Below are 21,227 nucleotides of genomic sequence, written 5' to 3' on the forward strand. Positions count from 1 at the left end.
ACCATGTTATCTCAGATTCTCCAGCTTCGGCAGTTCCTACTATCTTTGAATATTAGTGTACCTGCTTTTAATATCTTTACATTTTAAAAAAATTATTTGATTATGCTGACCATCTCTTGTGCAGTTCTGTCATGAGCTACCTTGCAGTCAAATGATAACACATTCGTCTCGTGTTTCAAAATCAGACATTCGTCTTGTAAGGGTGACATGATCTTTATTTTATTCTCAACATAAAAAATGCCTTGGGCTTAATTGCCTTTGCAGCCTTGATGTTTATTGACATCTGCATTAAGTTCCTCAATCAAGATACCAGCAGCTTCCTGACTGTGTGTTAATGAGCTGAAAGGGTACAAATTTACATTCCTAGTTGAATATTAATCTGCATTTGAAGAGCCATCATGTTTGTGATTAAACATTTGGCAAATCTCTTCTTTTCATGTTGTTTGTGCATGATATAATAAGATTTCAATCTCACTGAGAACCGAAATGGAGTAGATTCTTATCTTCACTATGCTGTTGGGGGAAGGGAACTGCTGACCCTTATAGAACTTCGATGACCTTCCTTTTAGACAGAAGAGAAAAAGACTTGAATTTATATGTGACTTTTAACAACCGTCTGAGGGACCTCAAAAGCATTTTACAGTCACTTAAATACTGTTGAAGTATTGATAAACAAAGACATGCTGCTGAAGTTTTTTTTAAATCTTGCATATATGAGGACAAATGCAAGAATGCCAAATTTCAAATGATCACAACAATTTATACCTCAAAATGAAAGTAGGCTGATTGTTTGATGGTGTGATTTTGTCTCCCATAAAGTGTTTTTGCCAATACTCATAGTCAATCTTATCTCAGATCTTTTGAAGAATGACACTGTACTGGAAGCATATTGCTCTCTTGTAACTAAATAGCCTAATATTAGCCCAAATTCTTATGTGCCTGAAGAATGTAATGATTGTATATCGTAGTTAGTTTTAATAAATGTTTGTTGGATTCATCAACACATCCCAGCAAACAAATTGAACATGTTTGAGCCTTGCATCTTTTTTGACTGACCTGGGGCAATTGGGGTGGCTATATTTACTCATTGCTTTCTCCTTGGAAACACATCAACCATTCAAAGGTAGTAGGAACTGCAGATGCTGGAGAATCTGAGATAACAAGGTGTGGAGCTGGATGAACACAGCAGGCCAAGCAGCATCTTAGGAGCAGGAAAGCTGACGTTTCAGGCCTAGAACCTTCATCAAAAACGTCAGCTTTCCTGCTTCTCTGATGCTGCTTGTCCTGCTGTGTTCATCCAGCCATTCAAGGGGACTGGTCAACCAGTATGTATCATTTTCTGCTGTGCTTATTTGAAATTTGGCATTCTAGCATTTGTCCTAATAAATGCAAGAGAAAAAGCTTCAGCAATATGTCTCTCCTGTTAGAATGAATTAAGTTTTGTACAACCAAAGTGAGTAACATCCTGCTGTTTATTATGGAGTTTGCTGTTCTTGTATTGGACGTCACTGCTATCAACACTAAAACAGGAATTGCACTTCCAGAAAAGTGCCCAATTAGTTGCAAAAAGCTTTAGGACATTCACATGCAGTCATGAAAGTCACAGTGTGAATGTGAGCATTTCTTTTATTGATGGAGTGTGTGGCTTTACTACATTGTGGTGCCCAGCAATATGGCCTGTGCCATTTTGAAGAGGGGCCTGTCACTGGGCTTCCATAGATGCTACTTTTTCAGGTGATAGGCCCCTCATCATATGTGATTCTTGCTTTGGTTTGCAGGTGGCTTGCTCGAAGGCCTAAGATTCAAGGGTGGGTGGGTAGTGGTTGTGGGTGTTGGTGTTGCTGGGGGTGGCACCTGATCTTTGCCAGCCTCAATTTGGCGAACTGCATCAGATTGGCTGCAAATTGCCTTAGAAATTGTGGCTTCACCTTCCTCATGTGACTCTGAGGATCTTTTCCTCTTAAATCAAGCTGTGAAGGTAGATATCTGCCTCAGGGCACTGATCTGCTTACTGTCCTCAGCAGGAAGTATTGACATGTCTAGGCTGAAGGCAACAGAGGTTCTCTGACACAATCTCCATAGCAATTACTTCCACTAATCAGATTCGACACGCCCAGCCAATCAGAGCCCTTTTTACATGCAATATACACTGTTCAAAGACAAAGTTGCTGGAAAAGCCCAGCAGGTCTGGCAGCATCTGTGATGGAAAAAATAGAGTTAATTTTTCGGGTCCAGTGACCCTTCCTCAGAACTGAGAAAGTACACTGTATATTGCTCAGAATACCTCAGAATGTAGACGTTTGAAATTTGATATTCTTGAGTCTGTCTTGATGAGTGCAAGTTGGAAAACTTGAAAAAGCATTATCATTTTTAAACAACACTTTCCAATGTGCGAAAGACTCTCCTTAAATTTAAGTTGTTGTTTTGAATGTGCTTGGAACTAAACGCTAAATGAAGGTGCTACAGAAATGGAGGCTGCCATTATAGATAACACCTGCCATTCCCCCAGATGTTGTAGAGGAGACAGAGTGATGGTCGGCAGGTACTCCTGACCATCCTGCCAGTACGCACAGCGAAGAGTTTTTAAGAAATTAACTTTACGTTGGTCTCCCTGAAAGGATGGCTGGTCAGGTTCCATGGAAGCGTGTACTAGATGGTTTTCAGTGGTTGTTAAGAGGTCAGTGAGTAAACACAACATGAAGGTGCACAAACACGGAATTATTGCAGCACAGGACAAGGACATTCTGCCCATTCTTTCTATACTAGCCCACCAAATGAGCTTTTTTAAAATTCATTGGTTGTGGGTGTCACTGGCTGGACCAACATTTATTGCTATATCACCCAGAGAGCAACCACATTGCTACAGGTCACATCTTGGCCAGACCAGGTAAGTTTGGAAGATTTCCTTCCCTAAAGGACGTTAGTGAACCAGACATTTTCTGACAATTAGCAATGGTTTCATGGTTATCATTGGAGGCTTATTTCCAGATTATTATTGAAATCAAATTCCACCTTCTGACATGGCAGGAGTTGAACCCAAATCCCCGAAACACGACCTGGTTCTCTGGTTAATTGTTGAGCAACACTAGGCCATCATTTACCCCAACCTTGTGCCTTCATTCCATAATGTTGCACGTTCTTCCTTTCCAGATAATTTCTGATTGATGCACCATTTGACTCCATCTATACCGTGAGGTTTACCTTTTTGGTCATCGTTGCCTCTTTTCCCAATCACCTTCCATCAGCTGCCTTTCACCAATATTTCTTGACCCTTCTACCAATGGGATCAATTACTCCCTATCTACTCTGTCCAATCCTCTCATGATGTAGAGTGTCTCTATTTAATCTTCACATTAGATGACAAAAAAAATCAAAGAACATTTTGAACAAAAAAAAGTCAAACTCACCGTGCAATGTGCAATTCACTGCTAGCTTCCATGAGGCTTTCCTCTAAAAAGGGAAATTAAAAGGAATGGAATGTGAGCTGGGAGTGAAATTAGACGAGATGACTCACAAGGAGAAATGCGCCAACATAGACTCCATGAGCCAAGTGTTCTGTTCTTGTGGCATGGTATTCAGTGTGTTGAAACGTATTCTCATTTTTGCATGATTCTTAAACACATAGGAGGAGGGTTACAGGCATGAGGGAAAATATGTGCCAACAGGCTTAAGTTAGCATTCAGGGGTTGAATGTTGGTGGCACGTTTGAGGCACACCAAAGAGCTTGAATTTGGGAAACAAGGCTGACACCCCAGTAGAGCCTCTGGAATTCTGTATGAATGAATGTGCTGTCCTTCAAGTGAGCCATTATCAGCTAGCTCAGGTGAGTGTCAATTAATCCACGGAACTATTTGGAAGAACAGCAGACAATATGTGTCACAACCAATGATTATCCTTTGGTCAACATCAACCAAAATGTATTAACTGGCCATTATTACATTTGCTGTTTCTGGGCACATGCAAATTGGCTGCCATTTTATTACAAAAATAGAGACAAAACTTCAGGAGCTTTTAATGCGATGGAAAAGGACTTTGAGGTTTTCTGAAGTCATGAGGTGGAGGAGCCAGTGTTGGACTGGGGTGGACAGGATCAGAAGTCACATGACACCAGGTTATAGCCCAACAGGCTCATTTGAAATCACAAGCTTTCGGTGGGATTCAAAATCCACCATGGCAGCTGGTGGAATTTAAGTTAAGTTAATAAATCTGGAATTGAAAACCAGTCTCAATGGTGGTGACCACAACAGCTGTTGTCGATTGTTGTAGAAACCCATCAGGGTTCGCTAACATGAGGAAGGAAATCTGCCAGCCGTACCCAGGCTGGCCAACATGTGACTCCAAATCCACTGCAGTGTGGTTGGCTATTAACTGCCCTCTGCTAGAGTTCAGGGGAAGTTAGGGACATGCAACAAAATTTGGACCTACCTCCCAGGAAAGGGATTTTAAAACATCTTTTTAACTTGAAGAAGTATCGTTGTTACCGTGTAACTTTGCCGATACGTAGGAGACCAAGCTATAAATCTTTTATGATCTACTTTTCCTTACAATTTTCACAATTTGCATAAGTTGCACAAAGCATCCTGGATTGAGGCGTGGTTTTTATGAGCTGGTGCGACTGGCAGAACATCCATTATAAAGCTTCCAAGAGAATTTGTTCAAGATGCACAGTTGTTAGTCCTCTAAGTCATTTTTATAGATAATCCCTGCACACACACAGTTACTGAGACAAAGGTTGATTACAGAATAATATGATTCTCAAGCTTCAAACATGGTAGACAAGGGAATTAGCTTTTCTGTATGGCAGGACACAGCCTATTTTGATTTCCCAAGGTTCTAGTAGAACATACGGGATTGTCTAGGAATAGTCTGATGTGATTAAGGGGTTTGTGCAGCAGGACTACAGAATTAAATTCATTACATTCCACAGAGTAAGTATGAATAGACCATGAATTAATCAGCGGTGCCCCAGGAGCCTAGGTGCAGAATCTGTGTCGATGCTCTACTACAACACTGAGGGTGTGCTGTACTGCCCTTCTTTCAGAGGAGACACTAATCTAAGGCTCTGACTGCCCTGTCCGCAGCATGTGTAAGATCCTGTGGCGTTACTTTGAAGAACAGGTTAATTCTCCCTGGTGTGTTGGCCAATACAACTGGGACAGATGGTCCAGTCATGACCATGTTGTTGTTTGTGGGAGCTTGCTGTGCACAGATTGGCTGCTGTGCTTCCTGTAGTACAGTAGCGATTATGCATCAAAAGTAGATACATGGCAGTACAGAATTGAAGTTTTTTGAAAATAAGAGACCTGTTATCAAAGTTTCTTGCTTTCTGTTTATCAATACAAGAATGCTGCATTTCGTGAATGAGAAAGGACCAATCGGCACCCTTTTCACATGCACATAAATTGCTACTGTCTTTGAAATTTGGTGCTGTACTCTTTGTTAAATTGCACTCTTGGGACAAGGGTGTCCCTGGCTGGTCCAGCATTATTGCTGCGCCTAGTTCTAGAGTCATAGAGTCATAGACATGTACAGCGCAGAAACAGACCCTTTGGTCCAACTATTCTATGTTGAACAGATATCCTAAATAAATCTAGTCCCGTTTGCCAGCATGTGGCCCATATCTCACTAAATGCTTCCTATTCATATACCCATCCAGATGCCTTATAAACATTATAATTGTGCCAGCCTCCACCACTGCCTCTAGCAGTTCACTCCATACATGCACCACCCTCTGCATGAAGACATTGCCCCCTAGGTCCCTTGTGAATCTTCCCTCTCTCACCTTAAATCTAGGCCCTTTAGTTTTGAACACCCCTACCCTGGGGAAAATACCTTGACCCACCCTGGCCATGCCCCTCATGATTTTATAAACTTCAATAACGTCACCCCTCAGCCTCTGCTCCATGGAAATAGCTCCAACCTATTCAGTCTCTCCCTGTAGCTCAAACTCTCCAACCCTGGCAACATCCTTGTAAATCTTTCCTGAACCCTTTCAAGTTTAGCAACATCTCTCCTATAGCAGGGAGACCAGAATTGCATGCGATATTCCAAAAGTGGCCTCACCAATGTCCTGCACAGCTGCAACATGACCTCCCATCTCCAAAACTCAATGCACTGACCAATAAAGGCAGGTGTGCCAAACACCCTCTTCACTGTCCTTTCTAGTGCCCTTGAGAAGGTGGGAGAGAGCTGCCTTCTCAAACCACTGCAGTCCTCTTGACCCACAATGCCATTAGGGAGAGAGTTCCAAGATGTTGACCCAGTGACACTGAAGGAATGGTGATATATTTCCAAGAGAGGATGGTGAGTGGTTTGGAGGGGACCTTGCAGGCGGAAGTGTTCCCATGTATCTGCTGCCCTTGTCCCAGATGGAAATGGTCATAAGATGGGAAGGTGTTATCTGAGGATCTCTGGTGAATTCCCTCCCAGCGCTGCAGGCCTGACTACAGCCCAGGGAATGCAGCAGTTCAAGAAGGCAGCTTACCACCACCTTTTTAAGGGCAACAATGGATGAGCAAGAAATGCTGGCCCAGCCAGCGATGGAGTTAAAAGAAATCCCAGATGTAAAATTTGCAGTTGCCACTTGTGGAAGAGAATTTTAAACTTCATGGGACTGTAAATGATTTGCTGGGTTCCCTGAATGGAATCATTTTAATTGTGACACAATGACAGTAAAATGCGAAGTGGAACGCATGAATGTGGAAGAGTAAGATAAATCTGCCCTTAGTCACTGCAATGGGTCGCTGAGGTTTTTCTTGCAATGGGGTGAGCACTTGTATTTTTATACCTTTCAATGTAATTTCTTGCTCCTGTCTGCCTGCTTTAATGATGTTTTTCCTCAAGACTGTGAGAGCCTCGTTTCACCTGCTGCTGCTGATTATACACATCTTCCCCAACATTCTTTATTTCCTGATTTTCTCTATCGAAATTGAACGCACTGCCTCAGGAATTAGCTCCCCTCTCTTTCCCTCTCTGTTCATGCTTCACTGTGTGGAATTTTTGACACCAACTTTAAAGCATGCTAGAGCGGCTTTATGCGTTGGATGATCAAAAACACTGTTTGATGCAGCTCGTAATTCCTTGTCAAGGAGTTACTGCGAGTACCTGGAAACCGGATTGAATGCTGCAGGAGCAACACTGCAGTTATTCCCAGATGATTTCATGAACAAAAGGCCGGCTGCATGTAAAACGTGACAAAGATTGCATCTTACCCCGCAACCCCTGTCTTTAATCTTGACCGTGCTATGTCAACGTCATCATTAACAACGAGCAAACAAGATTAAGTTGGGACATTTAGCCGGCATGGACGAGTTGAACAGAAGGGCCTGCCTCTGTGCTGTATGACTGTATAATTGTAATGGAGACTGTAGAGGTGAAATATTGCAATCAGAATTGATCACAATGAAATTTCCTTAAGTGACAGATAATTTTGTTTAAATGTTCGCTGAAGGTTTTCAGACCTTGCAACACAACAGAGTTTGAAAGGGACTACTGTTTACTTTTGAAGCTATTTCAGCCATTAGGCTTATTTGTAAAGACGGTGCTCAGGGACTAGTGAGAGAATAATAGAATCTCCCTCAGCTCATTCTGGGCTGTCTCTCTCAAAAGATGAACACAACATTGAGTTCTTCAGTCTGCCATGGTAATTGCTGGGTTGATGGGGGCCAGGTCACAGATCGGAGGATAGCATATTGCAAATACAAGTCTGGGTAGTTAATTCACATTCAAAGTCCACAGGACAGCGATAATGTTTCCTGTTTTTTCAATCAGAACGATTAGACAGTCATGCTTCCATGAATAAAATTTAACTTATGGATTCAGTTTCTAGCATCATTCAACAGAGAGGACAAGGGCTCTTGTGCGCAGTTATAGTGTCCCTACCTCTGATGGGATCAAGTCCCACCTGCTCCAGAAGCATGCAAGTACATTTGGGGCCCCATTGCAATGGGTAGTGTCCCTATCTCTGAGTCAGGAGGCCTGGGTTCAAGTACCATCTGCTGCAGAGGTGTGTCATAGCATTTCTGAACAGGTTGATTAGAAAAATAGGCTTTCTTAACAAAGAGAAAAAAGAAGAGGTTGGGGCACTGGTCTCACAGTGGTAATGTCCTTACCTCTGAGCCAGGAGGCCAGGGCTTAAATCCCACTTGCTTCAGAGGTCAGTAGTAACATCTCTGAGCAGATTGTTTAGGAAAATCACAGATTTGGCCCATCACAATGTTGCCGCCTGTTTGCGGGAGGTGACCAGCCAGTCACAGTTTCCCATTCAATCTGCAGATTTATAATGTCCAATAGTCATCCAAGTCCATTTTGACATGTATGGATTGAATCTGTCTCTACCGTCCTATCCAGCAGCACATTCCACGTCATAACAGCTTATGGGATGAGAAATCATTCACCCCTTGGCTCTGGTTAATTTATCTATAAACCTAGGATCTGCGTGTGAAAATTTTGCTCAGCGATTTGGACTGTGATGCGGAATGACACCAACGGTGGAGGTTAAATTCTCATGCCAAATGTGGTGCCTTTGCAATCTGCCCCAGGCTTGCTGCAGAGTGGTGCCCCCAAGCGTGTAGGCACTGCCTCTCCCAGAAGAGAGCAATGCTTTTGGTCATTCATGGACTATGACAAATAGCACAACACCAAATCTCTGACCACCCCATCAGAGCAAACAGTGGCCCAGATATTCTGATGACCAAATAATTGTTGGAGCAGCGTAGACTTGAGTTGCACGTTGGAATCATGACAAATTCCAAACTCCGAATGAACTGCTTGGGAAATTGAACATTCCAATGGGCCACTCCCCTCCATCTTGAGCCTCTGACAAAGCCCCTCAGAGAGAGAGATTTCCAAGGTTTCAGACTTGCATAAGATTAAAAAATATCCAGGATATGTTAGGGGATTGAAAACCTGCGCTAACTTCTGGGTAACTATTAATCTACCCCCCCCCCCCCCCCAACTCACCTTTAAGTTCTGAAAATGACACCTCTCCAACCAGAATCAACAGAAAGCTGACGTCCAATCCCCCCAACTTGAGGCATCCTTTTAATGTCTGGCATTGTTAGACCTTACATCCAACTTCCAACCCAGTATCACCAGGCTAACCTTCCCCACACCAGCATGACGATTGCCCAAATCCTCAAACCAGACATTGTCCCACTCCACCCACTCACCCCCACCCCCGCACTTGTTGGACCCTACGACCTGACTGCCGCTGTTCAACCCCACTCTCTACCCACTGTAAGCAGTCATCCACTCACTTGGCTCCTACCCACCTGGCACCCTAGCTCCTCATTGATGGGGTACTCTGGACCCCACCCCTCACCTACATAACCCCCTAAGCACCTCACCACCTGCCACCTTGTCCACTCACTCATCTTCCACCCAATCCGTCTGGCAACCTACCCTTTCCCGACTCTACTCATGAACCTGTACTGTCCAGCTGGCTCGCTAATCCTTACCCACTTGGCGCGTTACCCCATCACCCACCGTCTGGCACACCATCTCACACACTTACCTCTCCTCAGTCACTTTGGGGTCTTTAAGCAACTTAACTCCTGCAATATCCAGTTTTTTAAAAAATGGTCTGCCTTGACATGCCGTGCTGAATCAGCATGGAATGCATTTTTCCCAGGTTTCCTCTGACGGACAAATGTGGGATTGGCCAGACTCTGAATTCTGGCTGTAAACATTATCTTTGGGTCAGCAGTAATTGGAAAATCTGCACTTTTTTTTCTCCTTAAGTTATTCTAGCACTGCCCCTGTGTCATTTTAAATACCTCAATTAAATCTCTTGCTTCGCTGGGGAGAATAACATGTTCCTGTCATTTCTTATTCAGCAGATACCATGTATTCAACAAGAGAAAATAGACCAATTGCCTTCCCAAAGTAGTTTTGAGTGTTGCAATCTGGTTGTTTTCTTCCTGGTCTCAAGGACCTCACTCTGCAGTGGTGCTCGTCGTGTAACTGTACTAGTGATGGAAAGAAGTTGAATGTTTCTTCACCCACCCTCCTCCACATCAAAACCTAATTGCAATGAAATTACTTTAAACCTGAAGGAGGGTCACTGGACCCCAGATGTTAACTCTGCTCTCTCTGCACAGATGCTGCCAGATCTGAGTTTTTCCAGCCATTTGGCTGATTTCCAGCGTCTGAAGTTCTTTGATTTTGTTTTTCGTTTAGAATTTGAACCCAGGCCTTCTGACCCAGAGCTGGGGACAGCAGCATTGCACAAGAAGCCATGCTGTCTAATGTCCTCAGTGTGCCGTATGAACATCTCTGAGTGCTTCCCAGCAAGCACAGCATTAACATCAGATGGTCCAGAAGCCAATCTAGACATATGTTACTCTTTAAAAACACAGTTACAAGATGATGATGTATTAACATATGTTTTTATTCACACTTCTGTCGAGTTCTCTTCACAAAATGCCGTATTCAGACGGAGATTTTTGTGGCAACATTGGCACAGAAATGATTTGAGTGGATTAGTGAGTCAGAGTGTGTGAAGATTTGACAGCAGTAGAGATACAGTTACTCACTGCTCAGCAGTCTTATTGCTGCAGCTATTCCTGATTCTTGTTGCCCGGCTGGTTCCTCTCATAATGCCAACAATGTTAGTTGATTCGAACAAACATGACAGAACTGTGGCAGTTTATTCATAATTGTTTGATCTTTGGTTCACTAATGTCCTTGAGGGAAGGAAATCCGCCATCCTTCCCTGGCCTGGCCTACTTGTGACTCCACGCCCACAGAAATGTGGTGGACTCTCAATAGCCCTCTGAAATGGCCTAGCAAGATCTCTTCAAGGACAACTAGGGACAGCCAGTTAGTGACACAACATTCCCAAAAATAATTATTAAAAGAAATTCCCTACAGCTCTCTGCCTTGCTATGCCCCTCATTCCACCTTTAAGATGCTTCTTAAAATCTATCCTTTACCAAACTTATGGCCTACTGTTTTCCTATGTGACCTGATGTCATGTTTATTTGATAGGTTACTGTGGAGTGTTATGGGAGTTAGAAGACGTAACGTCACTGAACTTAAAAATACTCAATAATGAAAGAGAGCTGAAGTCTTGCTCAGTTCTTCATGTGGCTGACCGACTGAGTCATTCATTGTCACTGAATACATGACTGCAGTGCGCCAGCAAATACAGCATTCTGGGATTTGTATTCATAAAACAATTAGTTCCCATCTCATTAAAAGTAATGTAGCAATGGCTTAGATCATAGACCATAAATGATAGGAGCAGAAACAGGCCATCCAGCCCATTGAGCCTGCTCTGTGGTTCAATGAGATCATGGTTGATCTGATCATCCTCAACTCCACTTTACTGCTATTGTGTAAGTATCCTTGAAATTAAAAAATCAATACTCCACATTTGTCACAATTGTGGCACACTCCTCAAATCAATAAGATTCTGGACATTTATTAATCATACAATACATGCAACTATGCATCAGCACACAAATATAATTCTAAACTCCATTTCTTTAGTTTTGTTTTTCATTCCTGGGTATGCACGTTGCTGGAATTTGTTGTCCCATCCCTAATTGTCCTCATGAAGGTGGTAGTGAACCACTGCGGTGCCAAGTGTGTTGTAGGCACACTGTATTGTTTGGAAAAGAGCTCCACGATTTTGGCCCAGCAACAGTGAGAGATAATAATTACACAGGGGGTCCGTGATTTAACAATGTTCAACTTGCAAATGCTTGTACTTACGAATAGGATCCCTTACAGGGGTGTAACTTTAAAGACGTGGCATTTGAGCTTTTCCTGTACTCACGAACAGCTGCTTCACATTGTCCTGCATCATGTTCCAACTTGTGTACACATTGACTTGTGAACACAGTCCAGAGCAGAACCTGTTCCCGACCCAGGGACTGCCAAGTTAGGATTGTGTGTGACCCAGAGGGGAATTTGCAGGTGCTGGTGCTCCTATGTACCTGCTTCTGTGGCCTTTCTTGGTTGCAGTCTTGGGTTTGGAAGGTGCTGTTGAAGGAAGAATAGAGGTTTGCTATAGCCTTGTAGCCGTTGCATCCTACCGACAGTGGTATATCAAATTAATTCCAAACAACCTCCCAATCCACTTCATCAGCTCTGATGAAGAGTCATCTAGCCCGAAATGTTAGCTTGTTCTCTCTCCGTAAATACTGTCTGACCCGTTGTGATCTCCAGCATTTGTTGTTTTCAGTACAGCTTCCAGAATCTCCAGTAATTTGTGCCTAGATCTAATTCCTAATGCTTTTTCTGTTTCATGTGACAATCTACACCATTCTGAATTACAAATTATATGAAGTTAATTAAGGTGAATTTTAAGGATCTTGTTAATTATTCTATTTGGTTCTTTTTCTGCTGGTAATACTTAATTGTTTTATTATCTCATTGGTAGTTTCACTCTGGTTATATATAATTTACTATTCCAGAAAGCAGAATGCTTTATGATACGTTTGTCTTTGATTTAGAATCATTTTGTACCAATTTCCTGTTTCCATGACCAATGAGGCATCCTTGCTTAGATGCTTATCTTTTGCTGAACTAACATTTTCCTACGTTTGTTATCAACAGATTAAACATCAGTATACATTGGCTTCTCTGTTAATTAGGTTTGCTGAAGTGACCAGCCATTGCTTTAAGATCAACCCTGGCTCAGCAGCCTGCTGGTATTTCAGTTTAACTTCACCTTCCCTTCTTAGCAGGCACAGGGTAAAGGTTAACCTTTTTACAATATAAGGAGAAATCAATGAGGTTATATAGTTAGCAGCATTCAGAACAATGTGAATAACTCTGGCCTTTGATTGGATCTCTGAGGTAGGGCAAAGTGATTTCATGACAACAGTTGCAATGTTAATGTACCCTAAATAACTATGGGCTGAGACATCTCCCAATCTCTCTTACTCTGTTCAGTTTGAATACTTCCCTGAAATCTCTTCCGTTTCTGGTCTCCAGTTCAGTCCTGATTCTAATCGCTTTGTCATCGGTGGCCTTATTTTCAATTGCAATGGCCCTAAATTCTGGATTTTCTATCTTAGATCTCTTCACCTCTCTACGTCTCTGTCCGTTATTGAGAACTCTTAACTCCTACCGATTTGACCAAGTGTTCGTCAGTCTGAATGTCTTCTGCCTTTTTATTTTGTTAATGTTTCTGCAAACTACCTTGGTTTATGTTAAAGGTGCTACATAAATTCAGGCTGTTATTGTTGTCTCCTTTGGGTCCCACAGAAAGTCGACATTACCATGCCCATGGTTGGAAGCATTTGGGGTAATGCTGTATTTTAAAGCAAATGATTTATTGTCAGCCTGTCCATAGTGCACCCAGTCTGTGACCCAGAGCGAATGTAACAGACCTTGTTAATTCTTTTCATAATGTCAAGAAGGACTAAGGGCAGCAGATGCATGGGGAACACCAGCATCTGCAAATTCCCTTCCATGTTACACACAGTCCTGATGCATGGGCAGTATGTTATCCCAGTGCGGCTGGATCAAAATCCTGGAACTCCCAAAGTCAGAAGTCACACAATAGCAGGTTATAGCCCAACAGGTTTATTTGAAACCGCAAGCTTTTGGAGCACTGCTCCTTTGAAGAAGAAGCAATGCGCCGAAAGCTCGTGATTTCAAATAGTACTTAGGATACCATCACTGAGACTAAGTCCCCAATTTCAGATTTGCGGATTGAATTTAAATTTCAGCAGCTGCTCTGCTGGGATTTCAGAGCAATAAACTGGGTGGGGCAATACAGTGACATTACCCAGAAACCTCCAGCCCGAACTCAGACACAGATTGGAGCCAATAGATTGACCACTTGATTGAGACTTCCTCGTGTTCCCTTTTGTGTTGCAGGGATGCGCCGGGCACCATTCGGAGTGAACATCTGTTGCAGGAAAGGTTCGCGGACTCCACTACAAGAGCTCCAGAACCCGACGCAGGTGAGTAGCCTATGAGCTGCGTGTGTGCAATTTATTCTAACAGCACGTACAAACTGTAATCTCCCATCCATTGAGGAAGCCCTCAATGTGAAAAGTGGCAATGTGCCAGAAAACACCAGGCTCAGACTGCTTTGATCCAGCTCCTGGGATTATGCTAAGGATGCTGATGGAGAAGTAGGGGAGGAGGGGAGACAGGGTTGATTTCCTTCTGTTATAAATGTTTATACTCTCATGAATCTACATACAGGGAGCTTCACAAATTGAGGAAAGCGCTGAGTTCCTCATCATCACAACATACTTGTCGGATTTTCGCACAGTGCTCTGCAAAATCTGAAATATGCAATGGCCAACATTATAGTAACCTGATCTTTCATAGTTCACTAAAGTGTGAGATTATTTTGTTATTTCAATCTGGAAATCCAATGGAACTCCCCTGATTAATACCCCACAGAGTACTTGGTGCCATTTTATCAAATCATTTTATCATTTTATCATTACTTCTTTGGTAACAGGATTTAAGCAACACAATAAGTCTCGTCATCTCACAAGCCCACACATGTTTGCCTTGCTGTTAGGTGTCAGGTTTTGAATAACTCATGTGCCAAAGTGCAGTTTGCCAGTAGGGAGCTTTCATGAGGTAAAGAAAAAGGACTTTTGAAAATGACTGCAATCTTGAAATTTAGAAAAATGACAAAAGAACAAACAGCAGCTGAGCAGCATCTGAGTGATACACAACGATGCATTGTCTTTGTGGACACAGATTGAATTGCAAATTCCTCTCAAAGAGAAAATTCGCAACACCTACAACGAGAATTTCTAATTATTAGATAACCTGTGGGAGTAGAGCTTGGACTGTTAAACTGCTTATTGCACTCTACTGCTTTAAACTAAAAGAAAAGCTCACTCCAGGTCAGAAACAGTGTACAGTTAGACACAGAGTATAGCTAACTCCACACTGTCCCCATTAAACACTCCCAGGATAGGGTTAAAATAGGATTAGATACAGAGTATAGCTCTCTCCACACTGTCCCCATCAAACACTCCCAGGACAGAGATAGAATGGAGTTAGATACAGAGTATAGCTAACTCCACACCGTCCCCATCATACACTCCCAGGACAGAGATAGAATGGAGTTAGATACAGTATAGCTCGTTCCACACTGTCCCCATTGAACACTCCCAGGACAGCAGTAGAATAGGATTAGCTACAGAGTATAGCTCACTCCACACTGTTCCCGTCAAACACTCCCAGGACAGGGATAGAATTGGGTTAGATAATGAGTATAGCTCGCTCCACACTGACCCCATCAAACACTCCCAGGACATTTGTAGAGAGAGCCAGGCAGCTGTCGCTAATAGCTTGGGTTCAATTTCTGTTTGAGCTCAGATTCAAGAACAGCTTCTTCCATGCTGTTATCAGACTTTTGAAAGGACCTCTTTAATGTTAATGTTGATGTCTCACTCTACACCTTCTCAGCAGTTGTAAGACTGTATCTTGCTCTCTGTTCTGTTATCGTGATGCATTTGTATGGTATGATCAGCCTATAAAGCACGTAAGACAACATGTTTTACCGTACCTTAGTACACATGACAGTAATAAATCAAATCAAAATCTAAGGTAGTATTGAGACCTGTTCACTGACACTGCCCCAAGAGAGGAACACCGTGTCAAACCATCATTGCCAAAAAGCTGACTGGAGGAACTGCTCAGGATGAAGCGTCTGCTGAAAAAAGGTTCTGGGAAGAACACACATTACATAAAATACATTTAGCTGTATCGTATGAAATTAAAAGTGACCAGGGAATGTTTAGTACCACTTTTCACTACTTTAAAGATGAGGAACTCCTTATTTCCTCAATTAGCCTCGTCACAACCTGCTGTCTTTAGCAGTTACTGGTTCAGTCAGTAATCTAATGTGTGCCTCTCAGGAAAAGATAACATGATGTACTTCCTTTTATTTTTGCTGGCTTTTAGCAGTTGACATAATTACTGTGTGAAAGACTATGAGAGAATATTAACGTTGCCTGTTAACAGAACTGAGTTATTATCCATCAGTGCAATATGGAGTCTTTTCTGCACACATGTTACATCTTCCATGGCATTGCTCATTGTGTAGCAGGGAAAGCCTGCCAGGGAATGTGTTACAGGAAGTATGCATACACTTGACGGAATTGCATGCAATGTGCAAGACTTCGACTGTACTATTGTTAAAATTTACCTCTTTTTATGGGATATGAGCATCACTGCTAAGGCCAGCATTTGCTGTCCATCCCTAATTGCCCTGGAGGTGATGATAAGTCCCTTCTTGAACCACTGCTGCCCATGGGGTGTAGCTCGATCCACAGGACTGTGGATTTTGACCCAACAACTGTGAAGAAATCCAATTCAGGATGGTGTGTGACTTGGAGGGAAAACTACAGATAGTGATGCCCCCATGTATCTGCTGCCCTTATTATAGAGATGTTAGTGCCTGTTTTTATGTCAGTGTGACCATTTATCAAGCAAGTACTGAATTCAGAGATAGTAGGAACTGCAGATGCTGGAGAATCTGAAATAACAAGTTGTAGAGCTGGATGAACACAGCAGGCCAAGCAGCATCAGAGGAGCAGGAAGGCTGACGTTTCGGGCCTAGACCCTTCTTCAGAAATGGGGGAGGGGAAGGGGGTTCTGAAATAGATAGGGAGAGAGGAGGAGGTGGATAGAAGATGAATAGAAGAGAAGATAGGTGGAGAGGAGACAGACAGGTCAAAGAGGAATGGGGGGAGCCAGTAAAGGTGAGTGTAGTTGGGGAGTTATGGAGGAGATAGATTAGTCCAGGGAGGATAGACTGGTCAGGGGGACAGGATGAGATTAGTAGGTAGGAGATGGGGTGGGGCTTGAGGTGGGAGGACGAGATAGGTAGGCGGAAGGACAGGTTAGGGAGGCGGGGATGAGCTGGCCTGGTTTTGGGCTGCAGTGGGGGAAGGGGAGATTTTGAAGCTTGTGAAATCCACATTGATACCATTGGGCTGCAGGGTTCCCAAGCGGAATATGAGTTGCTGTTCCTGCAACCTTCGGACGGTATTGTTGTGGCACTGCAGGAGGCCCAGAGTGGACATGTCGTCTGAGGAATGGGAGGGGGAGTTGAAAGGACTGAAGATCTAGCCAAGGCAACATCTTTGGACTGTTGCAAAAGTGTAAAACTGGGTGGCAATGAATAAGTGGCCCATTCCACATCCCCTCAGTGGACCTCAATGAGATGTAGGGGGATGTGAAACGAGGACCTGACTCATTATCGGTTTTACATCAGTGTACAAAACCTACATCGTTGTACAAAACCTAGATATGTCCCCAGGTTGTGTGCAATTTGCTTCTAAATGTAGCTGTTCACTTCAGCATTAGAAATAGCTCAAGGTTTTTATGGCTACATCTCCTTTCCCAGAGCAATAGTTTACTAAGTGTACAGTTAAATATATAAATACAAGTGTTAATGATGATGTTAAAATTCATATTTGAACAATGAGGAGTTCCTTGGAAGGTGCTGTTCAGGCTCAGAACACTGTACTGGACACCACCGGTTTGCATTTTAAGTGCTGAGCACGTGGTGACAGGACTCTAATTGGTACAAGCCTTCAGTGAGCTTGTCCAAACTTTGTTGCAACGTACAGTGTTTGGAATGTCAATTCCAGTTTGCTGTTCTGCAAAATTGTTACTACCGCCTTATCGGTGACTAAAAATTTCCTGTTAATCTTTCTGAATCGAAAAGGTTACATGAGGTTACAGCTTGTTTTGTCTCACTGCATTTTAAAGACTTGCTGCCGTATTTCACATTTTGCACTGGTCTGACTGCAGTGTGAAAGCCATCACTGCTAGCAAGTGAGGTTTGGTACAGAAACAAAGTCACTGGGAAAGCTCAGCAGATCTGGCAGCATCTGTGAAGAGAAATCAGCATTAATGTTTCGGTGACCCTTCCGCAGAACTGATGCTGCCAGACCTGCTGAGCTTTTCCAGCAACTTTGTTTTTGTTCCGATTTACAGCATCCGCAGTTCTCTCGGTTTTTATTAAGTGAGGTTTGGTGTTTGACAGAAAGGCTGTGATGTGCATTTGGTGGTTTCACCGAAGATGAGGTCCTTTTTCGATGCTGATACCCTTAGCCACTTGGCAAGTTCACCCTGGCATTGCCATCAGCTACTCAGGGCATGTGGGTTACAATCCAGGGGCAGCGAGCATGATGTGCAAGAGAAAATTGCCCAGACTTGAACTTTGTGCCATTACTTTGGGTTTGGATGAAGAGGGATGGGTGGAGGGCTGTGTGAAACATAAAAACTGATGTGGCTGGTTTGTTGTGCCCAGAATTCCCAGAGGGAGGATTGGATGCATTGGCCATGCTGCATTACCCTGTAGTGTCCAGGGATGTGCAGGCTAGATGGATTAGCCATGGGAAATGCAGGGTTACAGGGATCGTGTGGGGCGCTCTTTGGAGAGTTGGTGCAGACTTGATGTCAGAATGGCCTCCATCCACACTATCAGAATTCTGTGATTCCGTGAGGAGGATGTTTGCCACAGAGTGGAGCCCTTGGCCGGAAGCTGCACATGGAATCTTCGGGGATTGTTCTGCTGCAGTTACCACACCGTCCAGACAGAGCAGGAAATTCTCCAGCTCAGGGGTCAATAATTAACCTGCACAGCTGTGTTGAGAACTCACCTTCCTTGGCCATCACTTCCTACAGTGGAACTGACACCTGGAGCTACTGTCTCTGAGGAATGAACGGTCCCCACTGTGCCTGCAGGAATGGTCCTCGTGGAGCATTGGTCTAACTGCTTAAGAATAATATAAGCTAAACACTTTGTCCATAAACAGCATGGAAGCGGATTGAGTCTAAGAAGTAATGTAAAATATTCTACACGTATGTCTCTACCCACAGTAAACACATCAATGCCACTATTGCGCTATCCTGCACCGCCTTCAGTGAGTGTTACCAACTCTAATATTCACCCTCTGCCCTTGTTAGTGCCGGTGCTGATCCTCCAGATTCTGGCAATGTGCTGGCTGTCTCACTGACATTATTTACTTCTCCAGGATCTGGTCTCTTTCCATCATCTGATCCTCTGGTCTGGAAGCTGAGAAGGAATGAATAACGCCGGCTGGAATTTTCAGCTATTTGTGTTACCGGCTCTCTCAGCTCTCAAATGTCCTGAGAATGATGGGAAGCAACATTCGCCTTCATCGCCCTCAGTCATAGGCAGCCTGTTTGTCGCACTGCACTGCACAAACTATTCAAGATAACTTTGTCACCGCATACCTTTGCTTAACAGTACAATTGTGGGCTGTCCTTTACCAGTGCTACCCCCTCCCCAGTGAGCTCTCTTCAACTTGTTCCTCGGTTGAAATTTGACAATGAAGAATAATTATGAATTTGGTCATCATTGGAGAGGTATTGTCATATTAAGAACAAAGAACAAAGAAAAATTACAGTACAGGAGCAGACCCTTCGGCCCTCCAAGTCTGCACTGACATGCTGCCCATCACAACTAAAACTCCCTACCCTTCCAGGGACCGTATCCCTGTATTCCCATCCCATATAGTCCCATCCTAAAAGTCTCAACAGTATCTGCTTCCCCTGCCTCCCCTGGCTGCAGGCACCCACCACCCTCTGTGTAAAAAACTTGCCTCGTACATCACCTTTAAACCTTGTCGCTCGCACTTTAAACCTATGGCCCCTGGTAACTGACTCTTCCACCCTGGGAAAAAGCTTCTGACTGTATGCTCTGTCCATGCCCTTCATAATCGCTTTTCATAATCTTGTAGACCTCTCTCAGGTCACCCCTCAACCTCCATCGTTCTCCAACCCAAGTTTCTCCAACCTCTCCTCATAGAGAATGCCCTCCATACCATGCAACATCCTGGTAAATATTTTCTGTACCTTCTCCAAAGCCACCGCATCCTTCTGGTAGTGTGGCGACCAGAATTGAACACAATATTCCAAATGTGGCCTAACTAAATTTCGATAAAGCTGTGATATTACCTGCCAAATTTTAAACTCAACTGTCTCTTTTTGAAAAGTGGGCTTGATTTTAAGACAGTGTGCAGAATTAGGGAGTGGCATGGTGAAGCCCTCAAAGTGGACAGTGTTTTATAGGGACTTTGCCCTTCACAGAGTTTATCTTTAGGGTCGTTTAGTGTTGTGCGTATACAATGTTGCGACTCTGCCTGACAGTTAGTCTGCTGTGGCTTTACAAGCTGCACGCACGTGACTATGAGTTGTTTTGCTGTAATGTCTGCTTCATATAACACGCTTTACTGTTTTAGGTAACCAACTCACAGAGTGAGCTGGTCCCGATTGAATGCTTGGTTATTAGACCAGTATTGTTAATTTGACAGACAGGGCCTTTCTGAGCAGGAGTTCTGAATGTATTTATCACCAAGTTACAGTGAATTTTTTTGTCTAGACCTGGCCTGGTCCACTGGAAAAGAGTACAGGGGGAGGTTGGCCCTGGATGGGGTCAGGGTGAAACGGACCCTGGCTGCCACCGGAGGAGGTTTATGAGGAGCCGAAGGCATGGAAGGCCCTAGGCATCATTGTCAGGCAGAGAGAGTGTTATCGACTCCCAAATGTATCCTTCCTATTGTCATCATGTTTGATTCACGTTTTGAAACAGTGGCAGCTCTATGCCTGATCCTATAGTACAAGGGTTTGAAGGATTTAATGTCTGTAGCAGTGTGGGTAACACCTCCCACTATGATGATGTAAAGGATCACACGTGAGGGGAATTCAAAAGAATTGGCTATGTTTCCATCAAGCTATATATAGTCCTTTAATAAATCATAACCTAGTGATTGAGCAATCCCTTTAGAAGACTCAGTAACGTCTCCTAACTAGACTAACCAAACACACTTCAGATTCCACGGCATGTGAGAATTGTCAGGACTGTAAAATTTGTTTGCCAATCTCTTCAATTGTTGAGATTGAACAATTACATCACATCTTCCAAATCCTATTATCATTTGTCCTTAATAGTCAAAGGTTTTTACTTGTTCCAGTGAGATGCCATCTACTCCAAACACTCTAATTTCTCATAATGATTCCTTCTATCTACTTTTTCTTACTTTCTGGTGTTTATAATTCATGTTCCAAATTGGGTTTTAGTTGATCGACAAAATTTTATAGGACCTCTCCTGATTCTGCATGTGTTGTTATGTTCTTGTCTCCAAGTTGTACTCCTGGAAGTACATTTAATTCTCTGAGTATCTGTGCTCTGTAGAGATGAAATATGCTTGGCAACAGTACAGAGGCTTTTCTCCCTCCTTTCTCTAACTGGACCT

The 21,227-nt window shown here is 43.3% G+C and overlaps 1 protein-coding gene across 3 annotated transcripts in view; it reads left to right on the plus strand.

The window, feature by feature from the left end:
- The window catches only part of chst11 (carbohydrate (chondroitin 4) sulfotransferase 11), a 189,757-nt gene that overhangs the window by 42,919 nt on the left and 125,611 nt on the right, over positions 1-21,227 (plus strand). For all 3 annotated transcript variants that reach the window (XR_009446898.1, XM_048548293.2, XM_048548294.2), the window contains exon 2: positions 13,837-13,922. Coding sequence is in view for 2 of the 3 variants with exons in the window: in XM_048548293.2 (XP_048404250.1) it covers positions 13,837-13,922 (86 nt within the window). In the remaining variant the exon portion in view is untranslated. The remainder of the gene's footprint in view (positions 1-13,836; positions 13,923-21,227) is intronic.

This window comes from Stegostoma tigrinum, chromosome 18, assembly GCF_030684315.1.
Source record: "Stegostoma tigrinum isolate sSteTig4 chromosome 18, sSteTig4.hap1, whole genome shotgun sequence".
In the NCBI taxonomy this organism is placed as follows: domain Eukaryota; kingdom Metazoa; phylum Chordata; class Chondrichthyes; order Orectolobiformes; family Stegostomatidae; genus Stegostoma; species Stegostoma tigrinum.